This window comes from Phyllobates terribilis, unplaced genomic scaffold (assembly GCF_046119375.1).
Source record: "Phyllobates terribilis strain yellow unplaced genomic scaffold, ASM4611937v1 Scaffold_11__3_contigs__length_659146591, whole genome shotgun sequence".
Classification (NCBI taxonomy): Eukaryota; Metazoa; Chordata; class Amphibia; order Anura; family Dendrobatidae; genus Phyllobates; species Phyllobates terribilis.
This window is the reverse complement of record NW_027362771.1, coordinates 471354476-471379949: the sequence shown is the minus strand read 5'-3', so window position 1 is coordinate 471379949 and position 25474 is coordinate 471354476. Positions and strand designations below refer to the sequence as shown.

At 43.3% G+C, this 25474-nt stretch overlaps 1 protein-coding gene across 1 annotated transcript in view; it reads right to left on the bottom strand.

Moving 5' to 3' along the window:
* The window catches only part of SYNM (synemin), a 49158-nt gene extending 24601 nt beyond the window's left edge, over positions 1-24557 (bottom strand). Inside the window, exon 1 of the mRNA XM_073653333.1 lies at positions 23632-24557. Coding sequence (XP_073509434.1) covers positions 23632-24426 — 795 coding nt within the window. The 5' untranslated portion in view covers positions 24427-24557. The remainder of the gene's footprint in view (positions 1-23631) is intronic.
* Positions 24558-25474: the final 917 nt, after the last annotated feature.

The window sequence follows — 25474 nt, the reverse complement described above, 5'->3', positions numbered from 1 at the left end:
TCTATAGATCTAACCCAGGGGTCTATCAGAGGCCAGCAGCTGACATCTGCGCATGTCAGTGACGTCATACACCGCTGCGCTGGAACGCAGATGTCAGCTGCTGGCCTCTGATAGGCCGGCGGCTGGCATTGGTATTGCTGTGCAGAATGCCGGTCTCTGCGCAGCAATACACTGCACTACAGCGCTAATGTCGGCGGCTCCTGGACCGGGCCGTGATCGGGGTCTATGGTGTCTGCGGGCCACATGAAGCAGCCGGAGGGCCCGCATAACCACTGAGCCACTGTGCTGCCGAATTTCCAATTTTTATAGAATCCAACAAGAAATCCATTTCTTTTAGGCAGCTAAGACAGAGCCTCCTTGCAGCTCTGTAGCATCGGCATCTCTGCCTCCTGCCGGGCAGAGACGCTGTTCCCCTCACCACCGCGGTCCCGGTCCGCTGTTCTCCTGCTCCCCTGCTGCTGTTGCGTGCACTGCGGGCACTGTGCTTAGGGCGTGCGCGCTCCCTCCCTCTTAAAGGGGCCGCGCACACCATCCTAAAGAGTCCCTGGCCAATGGTCGGAGGACCTCTCCTATTTAAAGCACCTCCTCCAATATGGAGGTGCCTGTGCAAGGTTGTTGTTTGTGTGCTAACACTCTCCTCAGCCCTTAGGTTCCAGTGCCCCCCAGTCTGTCTATCAGCTGTGTCCGCCAGTCTGTCTATCAGCTGTGCCCGCCAGCCTGTCTATCAGCCATGCCCGCCAGCCTGTCTGCCAGCCGTGCCCACCAGCCTGTCTACCAGCCGTGCCCACCTGCCTATCTATCTGCCGTGCCCGCCTGCCAGTCCACCTGCCGTGCCCGCCGGCCTGCCTACGCGGATCACCTGTCAGGTTACCTGCCGTGCCCGCCTGCTTGCCTACCTGGATCACCTGTCTGGCTACCTGCCGTACGCTAAGTACGAGAAATGCCTCTTTGAGCAGACCTCCCTACCACTTCTGGGATAGATCATCTCGGAGACCGGACTGCAGATAGATCCCGAGAAGGTGTCTGCTGTCTTAAAATGGCCCCGACCTGAGGGGTTGAAGGCTATTCAGCCGTTTCTGGGATTCACTAACTATTACCGCCTCTTCATTCCTCAGTTCTCCTCCCGGACAGCTCCCATCTCTGCTCTTACCCGTAAGGGAGCAAATCCCAGGGAGTGGTCTCCCGAGGCAGAGAATGCCTTTATCTCTCTTAAACAAGCCTTCTCCTCCACTCCTGTGCTACACCGTCCGGATGGCAATAAACAGTTCTTCCTGGAGGTTGATGCCTTTTCCTCCGGAGCCGGAGCAGTGCTCACCCAGAAATCCTCTTCCGGGCGAATGGTGACCTGCGGCTTCTTCTCTAAACTCTTCTCTCCGGCCGAGCACAATTACTCCATAGGAGGAGTGGCGCTACTTTCTTGAGGGGGCTCTGCACCCGGAGATCATCTACACTGACCATAAAAACCTCGCATATTTGGAGACCACCCAAAGACTAAACCTGCGTCAGGCCAGATGGTCTTTGTTCTTTGCTCGATTCTGCTCATTGCCCGGCACTATTGGTGGCCCTCCCTGCGCAAGGATGTTGCGGATTTTGTCGCGGCTTGTTCCTCTTGTGCCCGTAACAAGATACCTAGGCACCTTCCAGCCGGTCGTATACTTCCTCTTCCCGTGCCTTTCGCTCCGTGGCAACATATTGCAATGGATTTCATCACGGATCTTCCTGTATCGGCCAGTTGTACTGTCATTTGGGTGGTCGCTGACCGCTTCTCCAAGATGGCTTACTTCATCCCTCTGCTTGGTCTTCCGTCTGCACTTGTGCTGGCTAATGACTTCATCCGTCACATCTTCAGTCTCCACGGCTTACCCCTCCACATTGTCTCGGACCGAGGAGTTCAGTTCACTTCTCGCTTTTGGAGAGCCACATGCAAGCTGCTGGATGTCTCTTTGGAATTCTCTTCGGCCTATCATCCTCAGTCCAATGATCAAGTGGAACATATTAACCAGATCCTTACCAGTTTTCTTCGGCACTTTGTCAACGCTCACCATAGCGATTGGGTTGAGCTCCTGCCCTGGGCTGAGTTTTCCTATAACAACCATGTGAGTGAGTCTTCTGCTAAGTCTCCGTTTTTTGTGGTCTACAATCAACACCCCCGGATTCCGTTTCCCGTCTCTGCTTCAGTGGACAATCCTGCGGCAGAGTCTCTCGTCAGTGAATTTTCTGCTGATAAGAGATGTCTGGATCTGCTTCAATTCCGTCCGGGAGACAAGGTCTGGCTTTCCTCCAAATATGTCTGTCTCAAGATACCATCATACAAGTTGGGTCTGCGGTTCATTGGTCCATTCGAGATTCTAAACCAAATAAATCCTGTGGCTTACAAGCTGAAACTCCCGGCCTCCTTACGGATCCCCAACTCCTTTCACGTGTCTCTCCTCAAACCGGTTGTCCTTAATTCTTTCTCTGACGATCCAGGTACCACTCCAGCTCCAGTCTCCGCTGAGGATGTCTTTGAAGTACAGAACATTTTGGCCATCAAGAGGGTAAGAGGAAAGACTTTCTTTCTTGTGGATAGGAAGTGGTTTGGTCCTGAGGAGAGATCTTGGGAGCCCAGGGAGAACATTCATGCCCCTCGTCTTTTTGAAAAATTTCTTGCGGGCCTAAAGAAGAGGGGGCGTAAAGGGGGGGTACTGTAGCGTCGGCGTCTCTGCCTCCTGTTCCCCTCACCGTTTCGGTCCCGGTTCGGTGTCCTCCTGCTCCCCTGCTGCTGCGCACACCGCGCGCAGCTTCCCGGGCACTGTGCTTAGGGCGCGCGCTCCCTCTCTCTTAAAGGGGCCGCGCGCACCGTCCTAAAGAGTCCCCGGCCAATGGTCAGAGGACCTCTCCTATTTAAAGCACCTCCTCAAATATTGAGGTGCCTATGTAAGGCTGTTGTTTGTGTGCTAACACTCTCCTCAGCCCTCAGGTTCCAGTGCCCACCAGTCAGTCTATCAGCCGTGCCTGCCAGTCTGTCTATCAGCCGTGCCCGCCTGCCTATCTATCTACCGTGCCCGCCAGCCAGTCTACCTGCCGTGTCCGCCTGCTTGCCTACCCAGATCACCTGTCTGGCTACCTGCTGTGCCCGCCTGCTTGCCTACCCGGATCACCCGTCAGGCTACCTGCCGTGCTCATCTGCTGTACCTGTCAGTTTCAGCCATCTGACCCGTGGGAGTCGCCTGCTCTCACATAAGGTCGGTCCCAGAGTGGCACCTGGTTCACCTGCCCGGTCCCTCCTTGGTTCACGGAATCGACTAAGCCGCCGTGTGACCAGGGTCGGTCCGAGTAGGCACTTAGTTACGCCCCTCTGGTCCCTCCTTGCATCCCAGCACAGAGGTTCCACCACCCGGATCCGTAACAAGCTCCATACGTAGCACAGAAAGGACACAATTTTTCATTGTTTTTGCACTTTTTATTTTGGAGTACTGGAGTAAAAATAGATCTGATACTGGCTTTTCTGTTTGCACCTGATTCATTATTTATTTTGTGCCTTTTTTAATTTAACTTTGCTTGGTTTTGTCTAGGTTTTTATTGACAGTGTAAGCGTGGTTTTCCTTATCCAGACGTTGTCACCTACTTAATAATTTGTGACTTTTCAAAATGTCACCAAAAATGTTGTATAATTGTACTCCAGTTCCCTACAGGAGCACAAATCTGTCTAATTTTATTTTTGCACAGCTGAAGACTAACATGCGACATTTTAAAGGATCATGCAACTTTTAGATCTAAAATGATGCTAAAAAAAAGAGTATCTTTGACTTTGTGCAAAATTTGACCCACATGCACCACTTTGAAGAATTTGACGCAAAAAAGAACTGAATACCACAAGACAAAAAAGAAAAGTCACTGCAAAAGCCTCTCAAATGGTTAATAGAAATCAGAGTACCTACAGTCTGTCCAGTATTGCAGACCCATGGGGATTCTATGTTGAGGAGTCCTATGAAGGTGTTGAATATTTCCTGACAGCTTCCCATATTACTGCCATGTTAATATGTAATTTTCAGTATCACATCTGCTTAGCTCTGCACTTTTGAATGTATCCACATATATCAGTTTTGGCTTGACGATGTATCTCGCCCACTCTTGCCCTTTGCTAAAATTATTTATCTTATTTGCTTTGATGAAATCACCTTAGACACTGTTGCTTGTTGAATATCAATAAACTATTTAATGAAACCACTGTTCTAATTCTGAACAACCGGATCTACCTAAAAAGGAACTCCAGTAACCCTCAGTAAGCTCATGTGTTTGTCAGATACTTCATAGTCTTCTTTTTTTTACACAAATGGTTTATTAACTTGTTGTTTATAATCATTCTTTATGTATATAAGTAGTGATGAGCGCAAGTGCTCGTTACTGGAGTTTGCCTTGGGTGCAAGGGTATGCACTGAGTATTACGGGTGCTCCATTGACATGTTTGAATCCCCGTGGCCGCATGTTTCACGGCTGTTAGACAGCCACAAAACATGCGGGGATTGCCTGACAAACACGGGCAATCTCCGCATGTTTTGTGGCTGTTTAACAGCCGCGAAACATGTGGCCGCGGGGACTCGGAACAGGTCACTGGAGCACCCGCGATACTCGGTGTATATCCGAGCACCCTAGGCAAACTCCAGTAATGAGGACCTCCTACTTGGTGATGAAGTAGAAATGATTACCGTATATACAGTCATGGCTGAAAGTATTTTCACCCTTGAAATTGTTCCAGAAAATGAAGTATTTCTCCCGAAAATTACTGCAATTACACATTTTGTTATACACATGTTTCTTTCCTTTCCTATTGGAACAACACACACAAAGGAAATAAACATTTGTATAACAAAACATGTGTATATGCAATAATTTTCTGTGAGAAATACATCATTTTCTAGAACAATTTCAAGGGTGCCAACACTTTTGGCCATGACTGTATATCCAGCACCCATGAAGTTAGGGGAAGTGTGGTGCACACTTACAACAGTGCTCCCCATGCCTGCGCAATAGCCACTCTAGACTTGAAGAGAACCTGGCACAGATTTCAGATACGGAAGCAGAATCAGCAGAGTGGAGGCCATTAGATATGATGAGTGATAATACATTAGAATATTTATAGTTACATTTTTTGCACAACTGACAAAGTGTAGTGATATAATAATAACAGCTGTAGAAAATAAGGCTGAAAGAGGTTGTCCAGGCTTGGGGTTCAAGTCTGCAGTGACTCCATGAGACTGCAGACTTGTGAATCATCACAGCATGCCCAGAGCATGCGGTCTGGGTGCTCTAGCGCCAGCACTGTGAGTGGCCGTGTGCGTGACCACAAGTATGCGATTTTCACATATGCGGTCACATGCCAACTAGACATGCACGGCCTTGCTCAATACAAGTGAATTTGACATGTTTAGTCAGAATGTGGCCAGAAGTATGCAAATCACATACTTGCAGTCACATGATTGCCCGCTCCCAACAGCGGAGAATCCTGACAATGTGCACTGAGCACGCGCTCAGAGACTTCACAAGTTTCTAGAGTGATATAGAGTGACTTAAACCCCAATCCTGGACAACCCCTTTAACTCAACGTCATAGATTTACCTGTCGGCTTAGTTGGCCATAGGAGGCCCTCAGAGAAGAGTTTCATTAGTGAAACAATTTAAGTGCTTACATAGGCCCTGCTACCACTTCTGGTACTGCGCAAATTTCAGATGAATAGGTTCTGATGCATTGCACAGTCTATACAAGTAATTGCGCACTGCATAACCAAAAATACATGAAGAAGAGATATCTTAGTGTGAAATACTTTGGCATAAAATGTTTACCAGTGAAGCAGCTATATGACAAGCTGGAGCAGACTGATAAGTAATAACGATGAAGCACACAAGTGACATATGACGTCACATATGTTTACACAGAAAACAGGCCTTAGCTCATCATTTTTGTAATATTATAATTGATACGTAAATGGGACAAGTCTACAATACCTGTCCCACTAATCTATCCTAATGTTGAGGTTAACCCTTTAACTGCTCATTTTTGCATCGTACATCACTGTTGGCCAAAGACACAACTAGATGTTTGTACTTATGAGTCTAATGTCAGCAACTGTGTTACACAATCATTGGGGTCCATCGTTTACCATGCTCTGATACAATGTATGAAAAACATAAGGCTAGGATGCAACAGTCATGTGCCCATTAGCAGTAGTCTTTAGATTTTTCTTTCTAGCAAGAAAATATTTTTTTTCTAGTTCTCAAAAACAATAGGAATTCCTATTTTTAGGACTTTATTTGTATTAAGGTGTCCTGATTTAGTTATATAATTGACCATATTTTTTTCATATTTGGTGTACATTACCTTGGTTTTTTTTTAATTAGTTTTGACTTACTCTACAAAAATTAGATTGCTCCCTGCAATTCTGGCTGTTTTCAAAGTGAGTTTATTTTTTGGTATAAAATCTTTATATGTGGATTTTAGAAGACGTGCAGGTAAATCACTGCTTTGCCCACCTGTCTGAGTTCTCAAGGCGCACAATAGAAATAAATAATAAATTCCACTCTGCTACATCTGTACATTTAGGTCACACTTTTAAAAGTTGTTGTCCACACTTCTCGTTATTATTTTCTTTATAGATTCTTAACATTATTTTATGCCATAAGTACAATATTTATTTTTATATTATACTATAGACTACCTAAGAGTGGGCTGAGAATGATATGGGGCCTAATCCTAACCTGCAGCCCCGCCGATCAACTGTTCTAGGTGACGGCCTCTGGAACTGCTCAGCTACTAAGCTGCTCCGTATACTGATAGTGGCCGCAGCTGGGTACTGTACATCCACCCCCTATCAAAATCAATAGGGGATTGACGTGCAGTACTTAGACGCGGCCACTATCAGTAGACGGAGCAGCTTCGTAGCTGAGCAGTTCTGGAGGCCGTCACCTAGAACAGTTGATCGGCGGGGCTGCAGGGTGTCGCACCCCCACCGATCAGACATTGATGACATTTCCTTAGGATAGGTCATCACTTCTAAAGTAGCGGACAATCTCTTTAAAACAAATTACCAGCAGCTTTGCCTCTGCAGCATTGGAGGAGCTCAGGGGCGGTGAAGGTGGCCAGATCCATGACCAGCTTCAGAACAGCACTTACAAGCTCTGTAGCAAAGATCTTATCAATGCTGCACTTCTTGCATAGGCAACGTGACACCAATAATAGACTGCAGAGGTGGCTGGTAACCAAGGCAACAAGCAGTAAACAATAAAATTAAACATCCCTCCTTTCCTGAGAAAAGAGAGGATTTTTAATAAAACGTAAATTGCAAAGTTAGCAGCATTTTGCAATTTTACCCATTAAAAAAGATGAGACAACCCCTTTTAAATCTCATAATCATTTTTTTAAGCAAAAATTAATGTCATAATCAAATTTAACAGCGAAAAGCTCGGTTCATACAAGGTTAAATATTTTCTTGGAAACCCAAATATTTATCAGTAGAAAAAAAATATTTATATCTAGAGCAGAAATATGACAAGCTGGAGCTGGATGATAAGAAACTTGGTAGATGATGTTTTGCAGAGTGTTCTCATAATCATTTGATTTTATTTAAATAAACCATCTGGACAAAACTGATACTCTATGTTCTGCCTAGGCAAGCCCTGAGAAGGGCTCTGAGAGGGACCGTAGGCTGTGCGGCGCTCACTTAGGCCCTGCTCTAGGCCTAATGTAATGTGGAGTGTTCCTTCAAGTCCAGCCACCTCCATTAATGCCTCTTTTACAGCACACTAGAACACTGTAAAAAAAAGTCCCCACTGCCCTCTTCAGAGCCCCCCAAAAAAGCTTTTATTATTCTCACAGATGGTGCAGTCCAGGCTAGTGGGCGTCTCTGGTCTTGATCCGGGACCTCCTCTGTTCTTGCGATGCCATCCTCCTTCCCTGCTTAGTGTGGATGATGCGTCCTACGTCATCCACACAGTGTTCCCCATCGCACTTCTGCGCAGGCGTACTTCTCCCTGCCTTTCCGAGAGGTAGTGCGCATGTGCCGGGAAAGGTCCAAGAGCACCGATGACCCAGATGTAAAGCCGGTGCAGGCGCACTACAGTACTTTTATCTGCCCCAGGCAATGCAGAGACAAGTGGGCTTGCGCAAGCGCACTGGGGGGGCGCTGTGTGGATGACGTAGGATGCCTCATCTACACGAAGCAGGGAAGGAGGACGGCGATTGTAGGAAGAGAGGAGACATCGGATGGAAACCGTAGATGCCCATTGGACCGGACTGCTCTGTCTGTGAGTATAATAAAAGCTATTTTTTGAGATCTGCAGAGGGGATTGGGGAGTTTTTTTACAGCATTCTAGTATTCTGTAAAAGAGGCCTTAATGGTGGTGGCTGTACTTTACATGGTGAAGACCTGGTGACACATTCCCTTTAATAGCATTTTGCTAAGATATACTATCAATGTCAGAGATATTCAGACTATGTGACTCTCACTGATCTCTGCCGCAAAGTGGCATCAGCCACTAGACTGTGACACTAAATGTCGTGCCCCCCTCTTTTCTGCCTCTCAGCTTTATCAACAGGCCACATGGTCAGCTATTGACTATAATGGGCTGACCATGCAGAATCCAGAAAATGGGTTGACCAACCTGATTGCTAATAAAAAGTTACACTTGTATTTGGTGTCGATCAAAAATCAATAATATATTTTACCAAAATGCCATTATTGTTTGTATAAGTCAACCCCTTTAAGGAGGACCTGTCAGACGGTCTCCTCTACTAAATACTTCTATTCCCCAAAAAATAATAAATTGGGATCATGTTTTTTAAACCTCTGCATTATGTTGTTCCTCTGTTTATTCCTCCTATAGATTCATTGAATTGACAACCGGAAATATTTAATAAAACAGATATGTCTGGTGAGGAGATAGGTCCTCTTTAGGGAACGTTAATGCTTTAACAGAACACAGTATTCACCTATTCATGACACCGAGCAATATTCATAAGTATAAATGTACAGTATCCCAGTCTGTGCTGACGATCCTACAGTAACTAATCAGATTCCAACATTTCTGAATATCAGAAATATGATGTAAACATCTTTATTGTATCCATGAGTAACGGTAGGGTTTCTCCTGTGTAATACTTATACATGGCTTCTTATTATATACTATTATATCCATCAAGGACAGCTGAAGCCTGCGGACAAAGCCTGTTTTGTACATTTTCCAAGCTTCTGTTTAAAAAAAAAGGAAAAAAATCCAAAATTCTATGTCACAGGAAATTACAGCATGAATGACTTATCCAGATGATGTAATCCCCTGTGGAAATTATGTCAGGTTACTACTTTAGAAGCTTGTGAGCATTTACAATGGCTTAATAGTTAGAAACCAGAAAGACTACAAGTCCCAGCTAATGTTCTCTATGTTAGATCCCAACGTTAGAAATTAGTCAGGGCATTTACTGGAGATGTAATGACGATGTGTTTGGGGTGAATGCAGCTGTATACAGCTATATGTAACAGTAACACCATGGTTTACATTTCATAGAGCTGTAGTGAAAAGTGCAATTCTCTACACTTTTCAATTCCATTGAGGCCAAGGTATATACTGCCATGACACTTTTGGCTGATGAACTATTTATGCAGTATTAGTAGTAGAATTTTCCATTCTAGGCACTAAAACATATATTTAGCTACAAACTGCTTAAACTTACGGCAGTATTGACTTATAACCTCAGTATTAACAATATAGATCAGCCAAGAGGAAAACTCTTAAAATATAACCTTTATTAAATCCTTAAAATAATTTTTATACCTCCAATGTCCAATATAAACTGCTCATACACCCCTATTGCATCACAGACAAGCCCCTCATACAATAGAGAGAGCCAGCAAAAAATATACTTCCAACCTTGTTAAGGACACACTATATGAAAGCAGGACACTATGCAAACCTCTTATATAGTATATTCCAAGGAACCAGTAATATGTAATATTAATCCCATCTGGTCCATATAAAACTTAAACATAGTGATATAAAACTTTTAACAATATGTGTGGATCTCACCCATTCTCTTGTCCATGGGCATCCTCCAGGGTTTTTCTCTCTAGTTCAATTGTCTCCCATCATTGAGGATAAATCTACCCTGTCGTGCCCCTGGCAATTGCTCCCGCCCTAACAAGGGCAGTACCCAAGTGTATCTATTACCCCACAAAAGGCACACTCAAATTACACATCCTAGATCTGAATGAATGAAATATTCACATTGAATACTTTGTTCTATACAAAGTTGAATGTGCTGATAACAAAATCACACAAAAATCATCAACAAAAATCAAATTTATTAACCAATGGAGGCCTGGATTTGGAGTCACCCCCAAAATTAAAGTGGAAAAACACACTACAGGCTGATCCAACTTTGATGTAATGTCCTTAAAACAAGTCAAAATGAAGCTCAGTATTGTGTGTGGCCTCCATGTGCCTGTATGACCTCCCTACAATGCCTGGGCATGCACCTGATGAGGGTGCGGATGGTCTCCTGTGGGATCTCCTCCCAGACCTAGACTAAAGCATCTGCCAACTCCTGGACAGTCTGTGGTGCAACGTGACATTGGTGGATGGAGCGAGACATGATGTCCCAGATGTGCTCAATCGGATTCAGGTCTGGGGAATGGGAGGGCCAGTCCATAGCTTCACTGCCTTCATCTTGCAGGAACTGCTGACACTCCAGCCACATGAGGTCTGGCATTGTCCTGCATTAGGAGGAACCCAGGGCCAACCGCACCAGCATATGGTCTCACAAGGGGTCTGAGGATCTCATCTCGGTACCTAATGGCAGTCAGGCTACCTCTCGTGAGCACATGGAGGGCTGTGCGGCCCTCCAAAGAAATGCCACCCCACACCATTACTGACCCACTGCCAAACCGGTCATGCTGAAGGATGTTGCAGGTGGCAGATTGCTCTTCACGGCATCTCCAGACTCTGTCACGCCAGTCACATGTGCTCAGTGTGAACCTGCTTTCATCTGTGAAGAGCACAGGGTGCCAGTGGCGACTTTGCCAATCCTGGTGTTCTGTGGCAAATGCCAAGCGTCCTGCAAGGTGTTGGGCTGTGAGCACAACCTCCATCTGTGGACGTCGGGCCCTCATACCACCCTCATGGAGTTTGTGCAGACACATGCACATTTGTGGCCTGCTGGAGGTCATTTTGCAGGGCTCTGGCAGTGCTCCTCCTGTTCCTCCTTGCACAAAGGCGGAGGTAGCGGTCCAGCTGTTGGTTTGTTGCCCTCCTACGCCCCCCTCCACGTCTCCTGGTGTACTGGCCTGTCTCCTGGTAGCGCCTCCAGCCTTTGGACAATTACGCTGACAGACACAGCAAACCTTCTTGCCACAGCTCGCATTGATGTACCATCCTGGATGAGCTGCACTACCTGAGCAACTTCTGTGGGTTGTACAGTCCGTCTCATGCTACGATGAGTGTGAAAGCACAACCAACATTCAAAAGTGACCAAAACATCAGCAAGAAAGTATTGGTACTGAGATGTGGTCTGTGGTCCCCACCTGCAGAGCCACTCCTTTATTGAGTGTGTCTTGATAATTGCCAATAATTTCCATCTATTGTCTATTCCATTTGCACAACAGCATGTGAAATTGATTATCAATTAGTGTTGCTTCCTAAGTGGACAGTTTGATTTCACAGAAGTTTGCTTTACTTGGAGTTATATTCTGTTGTTTAAGTGTTCCCTTTATTTTTTGAGCAGTGTATATATATACACACATATATATATATATATATATATATATATATATATACAGTACAGACCAAAAGTTTGGACACACCTCATTTAAAGATTTTTCTGTATTTTCATGACTTTGAAGATTGTACATTCACACTGAAGGCATCAAAACTATTAATTAACACATGTGGAATTATATACTTAACAAAAAAGTGTGAAACAACTGAAAATATGTTTTATATTCTAGGTTCTTCAAAGTAGCCACCTTTTGCTTTGATGACTGCTTTGCACACTCTTGGCATTCTCTTGATGAGCTTCAAGAGGTAGTCACCGGAAATGGTTTTCACTTCACAGATGTGCCCTGTCAGGTTTAATAAGTGGGATTTCTTGCCTTATAAATGGGGTTGGGACCATCAGTTGTGTTGTGCAGAAGTCAGGTGGATACACAGCTGATAGTCCTACTGAATAGACTGTTAGAATTTGTATTATGGCAAGAAAAAAGCAGCTAAGTAAAGAAAAACGAGTGGCCATCATTACTTTAAGAAATGAGGTTCAGTCAGTCCGAAAATTTGGGCAAACATTGAAAGTGTCCCCAAGTGCAGTTGCAAAAACCATCAAGCACTACAAAGAAACTGGCTCACATGAGGACTGCCCCAGGAAAGGAAGACCAAGAGTCACCTCTGCTTCTGAGGATAAGTTTATCCGAGTCACCAGCCTCAGAAATTGCAGGTTAACAGCAGCTCAGATTAGAGACCAGGTCAATGCTACACAGAGTTCTAGCAGCAGACACATCTCTACAACAACTGTTAAGAGAAGACTTTGTGCAGCAGGCCTTCATGGTAAAATAGCTGCTAGGAAACCACTGCTAAGGACAGGCAACAAGCAGAAGAGACTTGTTTGGGCTAAAGAACACAAGGAATGGACATTAGACTAGTGGAAATCTGTGCTTTGGTCTGATGAGTCCAAATTTGAGATCTTTGGTTCCAACCACCGTGTCTTTGTGCGACGCAGAAAAGGTGAACGGATGGACTCTACATGCCTGGTTCCCACCGTGAAGCATGGAGGAGGAGGTGTGATGGTGTGGGGGTGCTTTGCTGGTGACACTGTTGGGGATTTATTCAAAATTGAAGGCATACTGAACCAGCATGGCTACCACAGCACCTTGCAGAGGCATGCTATTGCATCCGGTTTGCGTTTAGTTGGACCATCATTTATTTTTCAACAGGACAATGACCCCAAACACACCTCCTGGCTGTGTAAGGGCTATTTGACCAAGGAGAAGAGTGATGGGGTGCTACGCCAGATGACCTGGCCTCCACAGTCACCAGATCTGAACCCAATCAAGATGGTTTGGGGTGACCTGGACCGCAGAGTGAAGGCAAAAGGGCCAACAAGTGCTAAGCATCTCTGGGAACTCCTTCAAGATTGTTGGAAGACCATTTCCGGTGACTACCTCTTGAAGCTCATCAAGAGAATGCCAAGAGTGTGCAAAGCAGTCATCAAAGCAAAAGGTGGCTACTTTGAAGAACCTAGAATATAAGACATATTTTCAGTTGTTTCACACTTTTTTGTTAAGTATATACTGTGCTGGCCAAAAGTATTGGCACCCCTGCAATTCTGTCAGATAATACTCAGTTTCTTCCTGAAAATGATTGCAATCACAAATTATTTGGTATTATTATCTTCATTTAATTTGCTTGCACGGAAAAAACACAAAAGAGAATGAAGCAAAAATCAAATCATTGATCATTTCACACAAAACTCCAAAAAAGGGCCGGACAAAAGTATTGGCACCCTCAGCCTAATACTTGGTTGCACAACCTTTAGCCAAAATAACTGCGAACAACCGCTTCCGGTAACCATCAATGAGTTTCTTACAATGCTCTGCTGGAATTGTAGACCATTATTCTTTGGCAAACTGCTCCAGGTCCCTGATATTTGAAGGGTGCCTTCTCCAAACTGCCATTTTGAGATCTCTCCACAGGTGTTCTATGGGATTCAGGTCTGGACTCATTGCTGGCCACCTTAGAAGTCTCCAGTGCTTTCTCTCAAACCATTTTATAGTGCTTTTGGAAGTGTGTTTTGGGTCATTGTCCTGCTGGAAGACTCATGACCTCTGAGGGAGACCCAGCTTTCTCACACTGGGCCCTACATTATGCTGCAAAATTTGTTGGTAGTCTTCAGACTTCATAATGCCATGCACACGGTCAAGCAGTCCAGTGCCAGAGGCAGCAAAGCAACACCAAAACATCAGGGAACCTCCGGCATGTTTGACTGTAGGGACCGTGTTCTTTTCTTTGAATGCCTCTTTTTTTTTCCTGTACACTCTATGTTGATGCTTTTTCCCAAAAAGCTCTACTTTTGTCTCATCTGACCAGAGAACATTCTTCCAAAACGTTTTAGGCTTTCTCAGGTAAGTTTTGGCAAACTCCAGCCTGGCTTTTTTATGTCTCGGGGTAAGAAGTGGGGTCTTCCTGGGTATCCTACCATACAGTCCCTTTTCATTCAGACGCCGATAGTACGGGTTGACACTGTTGTACCCTCGGAATGCAGGGCAGCTTGAACTTGTTTGGATGTTAGTCGAGGTTCTTTATCCACCATCCGCACAATCTTGCGTTGAAATCTATCGTCAATTTTTCTTTTCCGTCCACATCTAGGGAGGTTAGCCACAGTGCCATGGGCTTTAAACTTCTTGATGACACTGCGCACGGAAGACACAGGAACATTCAGGTCTTTGGAGATGGACTTGTAGCCTTGAGATTGCTCATGCTTCCTCACAATTTGGTTTCTCAAGTCCTCAGACAGTTCTTTGGTCTTCTTTCTTTTCTCCATGCTCAATGTGGTACACACAAGGACACAGGACAGAGGTTGAGTCAACTTTAATCCATGTTAACTGGCTGCAAGTGTGATTTAGTTATTGCCAACACCTGTTAGGTGCCACAGGTAAGTTACAGGTGCTGTTAATTACATGAATTAGAGAAGCAACACATGATTTTTCAAAGGGTGCCAATACTTTTGTCCACCCCCTTTTTTAGGTTTGGTGTGGAATTATATCCAATTTGGCTTTAGGACAATTCTTTTTGTGTTTTTTTTCTTTGAAGACAAATTAAATGAAGAGAATAATACCAAAGAATTTGTAATTGCAATCATTTTCTGGAAGAAACTGAGTATTATCTTTCAGAATTGCAGGGGTGCCAATACTTTTGGCCAGCACTGTAATTGCACATGTGTTAATTCATAGTTTTGATGCCTTCAGTGTGAAGTAGTGTGCAGTGTAGTGTGCAGTGTGCAATAGTCATGAAAATACAGAAAAATCTTTAAATGAGAAGGTGTGTCCAAACTTTTGGTCTGTACTGTATATATATATATATATATATATATATATATATATCACAGAAAGAATAATGTGTCGGAGTGGACCTGAAATACCTAAAAGCCTAAAGGACGGCCATGGGTTAATACAGCCCTACATGTGGGAGCTGCAATGGCAGCCAATGGTGCTGTCACCATGCCAAAAAGATGTGTGAATTTTTTTTTACTAGACATAAAATGTTGATGCCACTGCAAACATACAGAATGCTATACAATTCATCTGTAATATGGCATATAGCTGTTCTAGATATCTCCAGAGCACCTGCCAGGCAGTGAGCCGGCATCCCACAACAGGCTTCATGTAATGACTTTTTCTGATGGAAGGTAATTTAAGCAAATACTTAACCTTCATGTCAGCAGCTCTGCTAATTGTATTGTACAGTATATATTTAACTCACATGCTTTCATCGACCACCAGCTTTCATGTATGGGGTATATATAGCTGAGGACGTGTTTTATTACTGTCACAGTTCTGTAAGGGTTACGTCTGCTGTCATTTATCACCTGTTTGAGATGCTGACAAAAATACTTAAGAAATCTGTCATTAAAAACAAGTAATGTATAAAGTAGCTAAAGAAGTAAAGGATATTTTGAAAAAGCGGTATGATCTATGGAGCTGATCTTCATAGTTACAATTGTAGTACCAAGAGACACTCATGATTATCTACAAGTCGGGAACTGAGAACTTCATCAATCTCAAGGAAAATCTTGTTTATGATTGATACAAAGGGTTCTGGTCTTATATGACAAGTACATGTGATACTTCAACAAATTTTAAACACATTTTTCAATAAGACAACTCCTTTTAAAAAGGAAGCCAGTGTGGAGATCAGCTTATCTAAGGGGTCCAGCTCCTCTACCCACAGGCCCCAAGCTATTATCACTGGGTAAAGCTTTGTCTAGCCATTCATTCCTCAGTTACTTCTCATAGTGAGGGATCCTTGATGGCAGTCGTGAGTTCATTTATTTCCAGGATTTTAGTGAGGCAGTGCTTTAAAGAACTTTCAGTGACATAATATTCTATGTAAAGTACAATGACTTGAACAGAACTTTTGTGCAGAAGGTTGTATGAGAGCACACCTATAATAGAAAACTTAAAGGGAGTTTGCCAACCTAAAAAAAAATGAAATTAAACCATTTATACATTCATACACTGTGTTCCAAATTATTATGCAAATTGGATTTAAGTATCATAAAGATGTAAATTTTTGTTTTTTAAATAAACTCGTGAATGTTATTGTGTCTCAGGGCTATTTGGGTCACCGAAATTAAGCACCTGTGATAATTAGTTTGCTAGCTGAGCCCAATTAATGGAAAACTACTCAAAGAAGGATGTTCCACATTATGAAGCAGGCCACAGGTTTCAAGCAAAATGGAAAAGAAAAAGGATCTCTCTGCTGCAGAAAAGTGTCAAATAGAGCAATTTCTTGAACAAGGTATGAAAACATTAGATATTTTACAAAAATGTAATCGTGATCATCGTATTGTGATGAAATTTGTGGTTGTTACAGAGCACAGAAGGGTTCGTGCAGATAGAGGCATATTGAAGGTTTCTGCCTGACAAATTGATCAGATTAAGAGAGCAGCAGCTAAAATACCATCACAAAGCAGCCAACTGGTATTTGACGCTTCTGGTACCTTTGGAGTCCCACGAACCTCAAGGTGTAGCATCCTTGCGCATTAACCTACTATTCAGCCACCCCTAAACAGTGGTCACAAGCAGAAACGCTTGCAGTGGGACCAGACAAACCTGTAGATGAATTCTAAAACATGCAACTCTGCATGGTCCAGATGGATGGAATAGTGGATGGTTGGTGGATGGCCACCATGTCCCAAAAAGGCTGTGAAGTCAGCAAGGAGGTGGTGGAGTCATGTGTTGGGCCAAAATCATGTAGAGAGAGCTGGGAGGCCCCTTTAGAGTCCCTGAAGGGGTAAAAATTACCTCTGCAAAGTATATAGAGTTTCCATGGTACAAAAAGAAGAACCATGCCATCTGTAGCAAAATCATCTTAATGAATGACAATGCACCATCTCATGCTGCAAAGAATACCTCTGAGTCATTGGCTGCTGAAGGCATAAAAGAAGTGAAACTCACGGTGTGACTACCATCCTTCTCTGACCTCAGCCCTATCGAGAACCTTTGGAGTATACTCAAGCAAAAGATCTATGAGGGTGGGAGGCAGTTCACATCAAAACAGCAGCTCTGCGGGCTATTATGGACATTCTGCAAAGAAATTCAAACAGAAAATATCCAAAACCACACACGTTCAATGGATGCAATAATTATGAAGGTTATATCAAAGAAGGGTTCTATATTAATATATAACTTGACCAGTTGAGATGTTTTTGATTACAAAAGCTTTTGATTTCAGTATATGTGAACTCTTAGTGCTGGAAATTCAACAAATGACCATTTTCAGTTATTTACAACCTATACAATGTTTAGAAACTCTGTTGTGCATAATAATTTGTTGCATTTTGAGATTTTCAGTTTTGAAAAAAATACTGTTCTCATTGGGAGGTTTGTCCAAAAAAATCTGATTTATTTTATAACGGTTGATGATTTGAACGTTACACTGACTCATTTTCATCGACCATTAAGTAAAAATAGCATTTGCATAATAATTCGGAATGCGTTGTATGAGAGACTTAGCCCCTATAAAAAAAATCATACTTGTACAGATTAAACTTTTTTTATTTTACGTAAAAACTGTTTTATCACAAAGGATCATACCACCAAAGCTGATAGGAGAGAAAGATGAGTGAGTGCACAGACTGACACTATAGGTACACAACATCTGCAGTGTCAGAATGTGCTCTTATATTCCTCTCATGTCAGCACTGGCCACCCACTGCTGTGCGATTTTTGTGCTGCAAGCTATTTTTGTTACTTTACAGCTATTTTTGTTATTTTACTGCTTTAGGCCTCATTCACATGTCTGTGTCTCCAGTACGTGTGGTTCCAGTTTTCACACGTACCGGAGACACATACACACGCAGACCCATTCAAATGAATGGGTCTGCGTACATGTCAGTGTGTTTCCACAGACCGTGTGTCCATGGGCAAAACACGCTGACATGTCCGTTTTTTGCATGCCACGCGGGCCGCAAAACGTCCAAATACAACATTCGTGTGTCATCAGTGTGACATGTACCGGCGCCAGGGAATCAGTGGTACAGTTTGCAATGTTCCCAGGTGCCAGATGCTGAAGGAATCACTCATCATTGTCCCCTGCTGGTGCTGTGATCAGCCCGAGCAAGGGACAATGTTGAGAGTAGTATTCTGCACCTGCTATCTCCAACAAGTATAAAATTAAGAATAAAATAAAAAAATCATCATACTCACTTGTCCAAAGATTAAACAATTGTCCCACGCAGTAATCCATCTGATCGACATTTCTTCATCTGCGTGATCAGTGGCTTGAGGCGACCGCACATGCTGAGGAGCAGAGGAGGCCTCTGACCTGCGCTGAGCTCACTGAGTGACAGGACACAGCTCACTGAGCTCAGAGCAGTTTAGGGGCCCACTCGCTGCAGCAAGTTATTCTCTTCTATTCCTCAGTGTGTGCGGTCGCCTCAAGTCACGATCACGCTGATGAAGAATTGTCGGTCAGATGAATTACTGCGTGGGACACTTATTTCATCTTTGGACAGGTGAATATAATGATTTTTTTATTTTATTCTTATTTTTATACTTGGTGGAGAAAGCAGCAGCTGAATACTACTCTCAACATTGTCCCTTGCTCATGCTGATCGCAGTGCAAGCAGGGGACAATGAGTGATTCCTTCAGCACCCTGCGCCTGGGAACAGAGCTAACTGTACCGCTGATTCCCAGGCACCAGTATGTGTGATTCTGATGCGGCACATGGGCGGCACACGGTTGCCAGACGTATGCCACACAGGGACACTCAGAGACACGGATATCTCTGGTACTGTTTTTTCCAGGACCGGAAATATCTGGACGTGTGAAAGAGGCAGTTTTACACCTATTAAGTAAATCCTAAATAAAACCCTTTAAAGGGAACCTGCACCATGAAAATGCAGTTCAATCAGTTGGCACCATATTATAGAGCAGAGGGTGCTAAGTAGATTGATATATAATTTTGTGAGAAAAGATTCAGTATAGCCTGTGTTTAAATCATTTAAAGCACCACTCAAGCGTGTTTTTTTTTTTCAACGCTGGAGTGGTACTTTAAATATTAGCCCCCTTCCCTCAGTCATATACTCACCCTCTGGTCTCTTCACCGTTTTACACCGCTGCTCTGATCCCGCTGCACCATCTTGTGAGCACAGCTTTTGACTGTCTGGAAGTCAGAAGCTACGTCACAAGCTCTTAATACAAGTCTATGAGAGCCAGAACGAGGCCAAAACAAGGCCAGAACGAGGTTCTCATAGACTTGCATTGAAGAGTGAACTCCGGCTCGCCCCATGAAACGCTGGAGCAGCCAGCAGGTCACTTTTTGACGGAGACGGACAGAAGTGGTGACGAAAACAGATGAAAACACCAGAAGGTGAGTATGAGACAGGGGGCCGGGGGCTTACATTTAAAACACTACTCCATCGGTGAAATAAAAAAAATGTTGGAACAGTGCTTTCAACCTATGTTCTTTTTGGGATATTTGGTCCAGTACTTGGTGCTGTAGGTGACTGATAGCTTCCTTTGTATAAGTGGGCAACTCCGTGGCCAAATCTTCTTAGACAGTGCAAACTTAGACTAAATAGTGTTAAAATATTCCAGATTTATCATATCGTTTCATGACATTTAATAAATCTGTCTCTTTTTAGACTAAGTTTACGACACCTATTAGTTGGCTAACTTTATGCCAGAAACTTACGCCAAAATTTTGGCACATTTTTTGGTGCAATAAGTCACAAATTAGGCCACACCTCTTTTCCATATCTGACAGCTGAACCATGGGCAGCATGTATCAGACACTGGCTGTATGATTTCCGCCAGGAAATGTTGCAGCATTAGAAAGAATAACACACTTTAAAAGCCGCCAGGGAGTAAGTCACACAGGAGACTAGTTGGGCAGGTGGGTCCCTGGTGACTTCTCCTTGCCCACTGCCAGTGATTGACAGGCCTCTTCCTATGCTCTCACACAGGGAGAAGACACTGAGGACCTGGCCGTTTGACTAGTCACACATGCGGCTTGAGCCTCGGCGGTTGTTAAAGCATGTTTTGCCGCAGCATTTCAGAGTTAAACATACATGGCTGAAATGATACAGCCAGTGCCGGATACCTGCTGTCTATGGATCGAGCACCATGTACCTGCTGTCATGTTCCCTTTAATGATCCTGGATGAGAACTTGATGTCATAAAAGCTCCTGTATGTATAATGTATAGGTGTCCCAACTCTTTCCTTCATATAATGTACAGTGGGTATGGAAAGTATTCAGACCCCTTTAAATTTTTCACTCTTTGTTTCATTGCAGCCATTTGGTAAATTCTAAAAAGTTTATTTTTTTTCTTATTAAAGTACACTCTGCATCCCATCTTGACTGAAAAAAAACTGAAATGTAGAAATTTTTGCAAATTTATTAAAAAAGAAAAACTGAAATATCACATGGTCATAAGTATTCAGACCTTTTGCTCAGTATTGAGTAGAAGCACCCTTTTTTGAGCTAGTACAGCCATGAGTCTTCTTGGGAATGATGCAACCTGTTTTTTTCTCCAGTTCCGTCAGGTTGGATGGTGAATGTTGGTAAAGAGCCATTTTCGGGTCTCTCCAGAGATGTTCAATTGGGTTTAGGTCAGGGCTCTGGCTGGGCCAGTCAAGAATGGTCACAGAGTTGTTCTGAAGCCACTCCTTTGTTATTTTAGTTGTGTGCTTAGGGTCATTGTCTTGTTGGAAGGTGAACCTTCGGCCAAGCCTGAGGTCCAGAGCACTCTGGAAGAGGTTTTCATCCAGGATATCTCTGTACTTGGCCGCATTCATGTTTCCTTCAATTGCAACCAGTCATCCTGTCCCTGCAGCTGAAAAACACCCCCATAGCATGATGCTGCCACCACCATGTTTCACTGTCAGGATTGTATTGGGCAGGTGATGAGCAGTGCCTGGTTTTCTCCACACATACCGCTTAGAATTAGCACCAAAAAGTTCTTATTTCTCATAGTCTGGGAGTCCTTCATGTGTTTTTGAGCAAACTCTATGCGGGCTTTCATCTGTCTTGCACTGAGGAGAGGCTTCCATCGGGTCACTCTGCCATAAAGGCCCAACTGGAGGAGGGCTGCAGTGATAGTTGACTTTGTGGAACTTTCTCCCATCTCCCTACTGCATCTCTGAAGCTCAGCCACAGTGATCTTGGGGTTCTTCTTTACCTCTCTCACCAAGGCTCTTCTCCCAAGATTGCTCAGTTTGGCTGGATGGCCAGGTCTAGGAAGATTTCTGGTGGTCCCAAACTTCTTCCATTTAAGGTTTATGGTGGCCACTGTGCTCTTAGGAACCTTGAGTAATGCAGAAATTATTTTGTAACCTTGGCCAGATCTGTGCCTTGCCACAATTCTGTCTCTGAGCTCCTTGGGCAGTTCCTTTGAGCTCATGATTCTCATTTGGTCTGACATGCACTGTGAGCTGTGAGGTCTTATATAGACAGGTGTGTGCCTTTCCAAATCAAGTCCTATCAGTTTAATTAAACACAACTGGACTCCAATGAAGGAGTAGAACCATGTCAAGTAGGATCATAAGGAAATGGACAGCATGTGACTTAAATATAAGTGTCTGAGCAAAGGGTCTGAATACTTATGACCATGTGATATTTCAGTTTTTCTTTTTTAATAAATTTGCAAAAATTTCTACATTTCTGTTTTTTTTTCAGTCAAGATGGGGTGCAGAGTGTACATTAATGAGAAAAAAATGATCATTTTAGAATTTACCAAATGGCTGCAATGAAAGAAAGAGTGAAAAATTTAAAGGGGTCTGAATACTTTCCGTACCCACTGTATATTGAATGGATTTCTAGCACAGATATTTGCAGCCAGTCTCAGTTTTCGCTGTGCACTCCCTCATTGGCTTCAGTAGAAAAACTGAAGTATAGAAAAATGTAAAAAAAAAGCCCAGTAACGGTTTTCCATATAAACAGCTGTCGGAACACAGCCACTGTTTTGAAAGGAAAGAACAGCTATCTAATCCCCTCAGATCACAGTCAACCCTGCCAAACAGCACCAGCTACAGAGCAAGAATCAGCCGCACACATATGGCTGGCGATGTGATGGCTCCTTCGCTCTGTTGATGGACCAGACTCACATAGATCACACAGTAATGCCTTACACTAAATACAGACCATTAATGTAATTTCCTACTAAGCCCCTTTAAGGCCACTTTCACACTATCAGTATCTGGTCAGTATTTTACATCAGTATTTGTAAGCCAAAACCAGGAGTGGAACAATCAGAGGAAAAGTATAATAGAAACTCGTCACCACTTCTGAATTATTCACCCACTCCTGGTTTTGGCTTACAAATACTGAGGTAAAATACTGACTGAATACTGAACGTGAGAATGTGGCCTTAAAACTACAAAAAAATATAAATATGGGACGAGTGAAGCTATTTCTGTGCGCCCTTTGCTTCTACTGTTACACAGCCCCAGCCTGACTGTCTGTGTCTATGGCAGGTGCAGGAGTAACACGCAGATTTTTAATAATGTCACTACAGATTGTGAAGGGATTAAAGTTTATAGAAACCTTTTAATAGGTCACATAACTGTACACTGAGTCTGGAAATACAATACAGCCTGTATTAGTGTGATGACATCGATGAAATCCTGGGATATTCCACTCTGCAAACATATATAAAACTTGGGAGGACCGGGGGTGCTAAAAATAAAAGCATTTCCTCTTAATTCCATCAACAGGGGTTTCTAAATAATAGCAGGGAATGAGCGGCAGCACCAACGCTTGCACCCAAATTTCACAGAATGGCAAGTTTATTCACTTGTGCAGACATATTACTACTATGGCATCGCTGCATTACTAGTCAGATTTGCCATTTATTCAGGGCCAAGAGGAAGGTCAGAGGGGCAATTATAGAGTCAGGGGGACGCAATTTCTAATATTAAAAATGCAAGTTACGCATTTAAATGTGGCTGCAGTGCTAACCATAATTGTAGCAATTTTTGATGTCATTCTTTTTCTTTTCAGAAAATGTAAGAGCAGATTATTAAATTCTACCTTTTTTTGTAAAAATTATGAGAAATCTTGTATAAAAGCCATATGCATATCCAGTGGGAAGTGCATTGTGGGCGTGTCCTTACAACTGGACTGCTTTGTAGAAGTGCATTGACACACCCCCAGTGCACTACCAACCTGATTTGCTTACCGTTTCCAATGACTGTCATATTGGATCTTTAAATAAAAGGAATCATTTTTTATTGAGGGACAAGGACCTATACAGCCAAAACACTTCTTCTATATGTAAAAACGTGCAGGCAAGTTCCCTTTAAATTACTGCAAATAGGAGAAAAATATTTATCTATCTTTATCTATAAAGCTGATAATATTTTTCATGTTTTTTAATACTATGAGTCTCCTACCTGATACTCTTCCGCCTCCATGCTGTACTTCTCTTTCATCCTTAACAGTTCTTTTTGCAATATCTTCTCGATTCCTAGTAGCTCCTCATATTCTTTGCGCAATTCTTCTATTTGTAGTTTCTGTCCTCTGACCTCCTCTTCCACCCCGAGACGGCCTTCTTCCTCCAACCTCAGTGTGTTCTCTAATTCCTCAATCTTTTTCTGGTAAACCAAGAAAGCCTCCTTCCAGGACTCTGAAAGCTCCATTGACAAGCTCTGTACATCCCTTAGGCTGAGCCCATGTCGCCCAACATCCTGCATTGTAATTTGCAATGGCATCTGAAGAGCTTTGTCTCTCAGAGCAAACGTCTCCTCTTGTTGAGAAGTTTGAAGGATCTGACGTTCTTGTTGGAGGCGAAAATACAGTTCTTCCAATGATGCCTGGTTAGTCTTTGCTTGTTGCAGATCTTTCTTGTAAAGTTCTAGCTGTTGGTCAATTTTGAGTCTCATGGACCTCACTTGCTCCCATAATTCTTGCAGATCCTGGAGTTCTTCCCAAAGGTTGTCCTTCTGTAGTTCTGCTTCACATTTTTGTACACTGAGCTCTTCCACTTGTCTCCTCAGCAGGCACAATTCATTAAAGTAAACCTGTGTCCATTCTGCGCCTCTTTCCTGCCGAAGTCTGTGGATCTCTTCTACCAGTACCTGGTTCTCCGATTCTAGCTGCCTCACTTTAGAGAGGTACTGGTCCAAACGTTTATTCAATTCATTTAGTTGGGTTTTCTCATCCCCAAACCCTCTCCTCACAGACAACATGGTTAAAAGCAATCTTGATCCCCTTTCACTGTGTATTATCCAAAAGCTCCTTTCATCAAACTGCCCACAGAGATCTGAGACTCTAGCTGAGGTGACACAGCCTTCAGAGTTACAGGGAGTGACAATTTAAGAAGGAGGAGTTCAGAGATGGGGAGAAAACTTCTTGAGAAGCACTTCAAAAAGAATGATAGTTAAGCAGAGTATAAAGTGAGATAGTGCCATCTGCTGGGCAAATGCTGTAAGAAAAAGAATTTATAACCCTACCATAAATATTAAGAACCATTAAATGTGTCTAGAATAAATAAAATTAAAGCATTATTTAAAATTTATATGTATAGGGTTTTTTTTTCACATTTTAGAAAATATTAAAAATTCTGCAATAATTTTTCAGATTTTCCACTGTTTGCCTCTAGAAGGAGCAAAAGTTCACATTTGCTTAGGCAATCAGTAATGACAACTTGGATTACAATTGTTGCTAAATTGGACATGGACTGCACCCTCTAGTGTAACGTCACGCCTGCCCTTCTGGCTGGACGTAAAAAGGAGGGGGAAGATATTGTTTGGAATCACAGTGCAGCACCTTTTTTTGTGATTTCCCCTGAGTTGTTGGCAGCAAGAACAATATATGGGCACTTTGCCGTCCACTAACTCATCAGAATGCACAATTCTTCCTGTTTTGGATGTAGAGGTGGGCCCCTGTGTGGTTGCACAGCTTACAACAATGGTACACCCACCCCTGGTCATTAGATAGTGGGGCTCATGAACAACCTTGCATTCAGCCCAGTATTGGAGCTACAAGAAGGGACACAGCGGTGTAGAAACACTGTGGGAATTTGCAGTATTTCTACACCTCTGAGGAGCTTCTCGCTCGTTGCGACACCAGGCACTTCCTCGTAAATGCAAGTCCTCTAATAAGCTCCGATAAGCAATGTAATTATTCATGGCCATGGCCCTTCTGTTAGAAAGTCTGCACTTGCCAAGACCTGTGTTGCCAGCGCTGTGAAGATTACTTCCAGTTACAGGTGCTGGCCAATGCATGCTGAGCAGG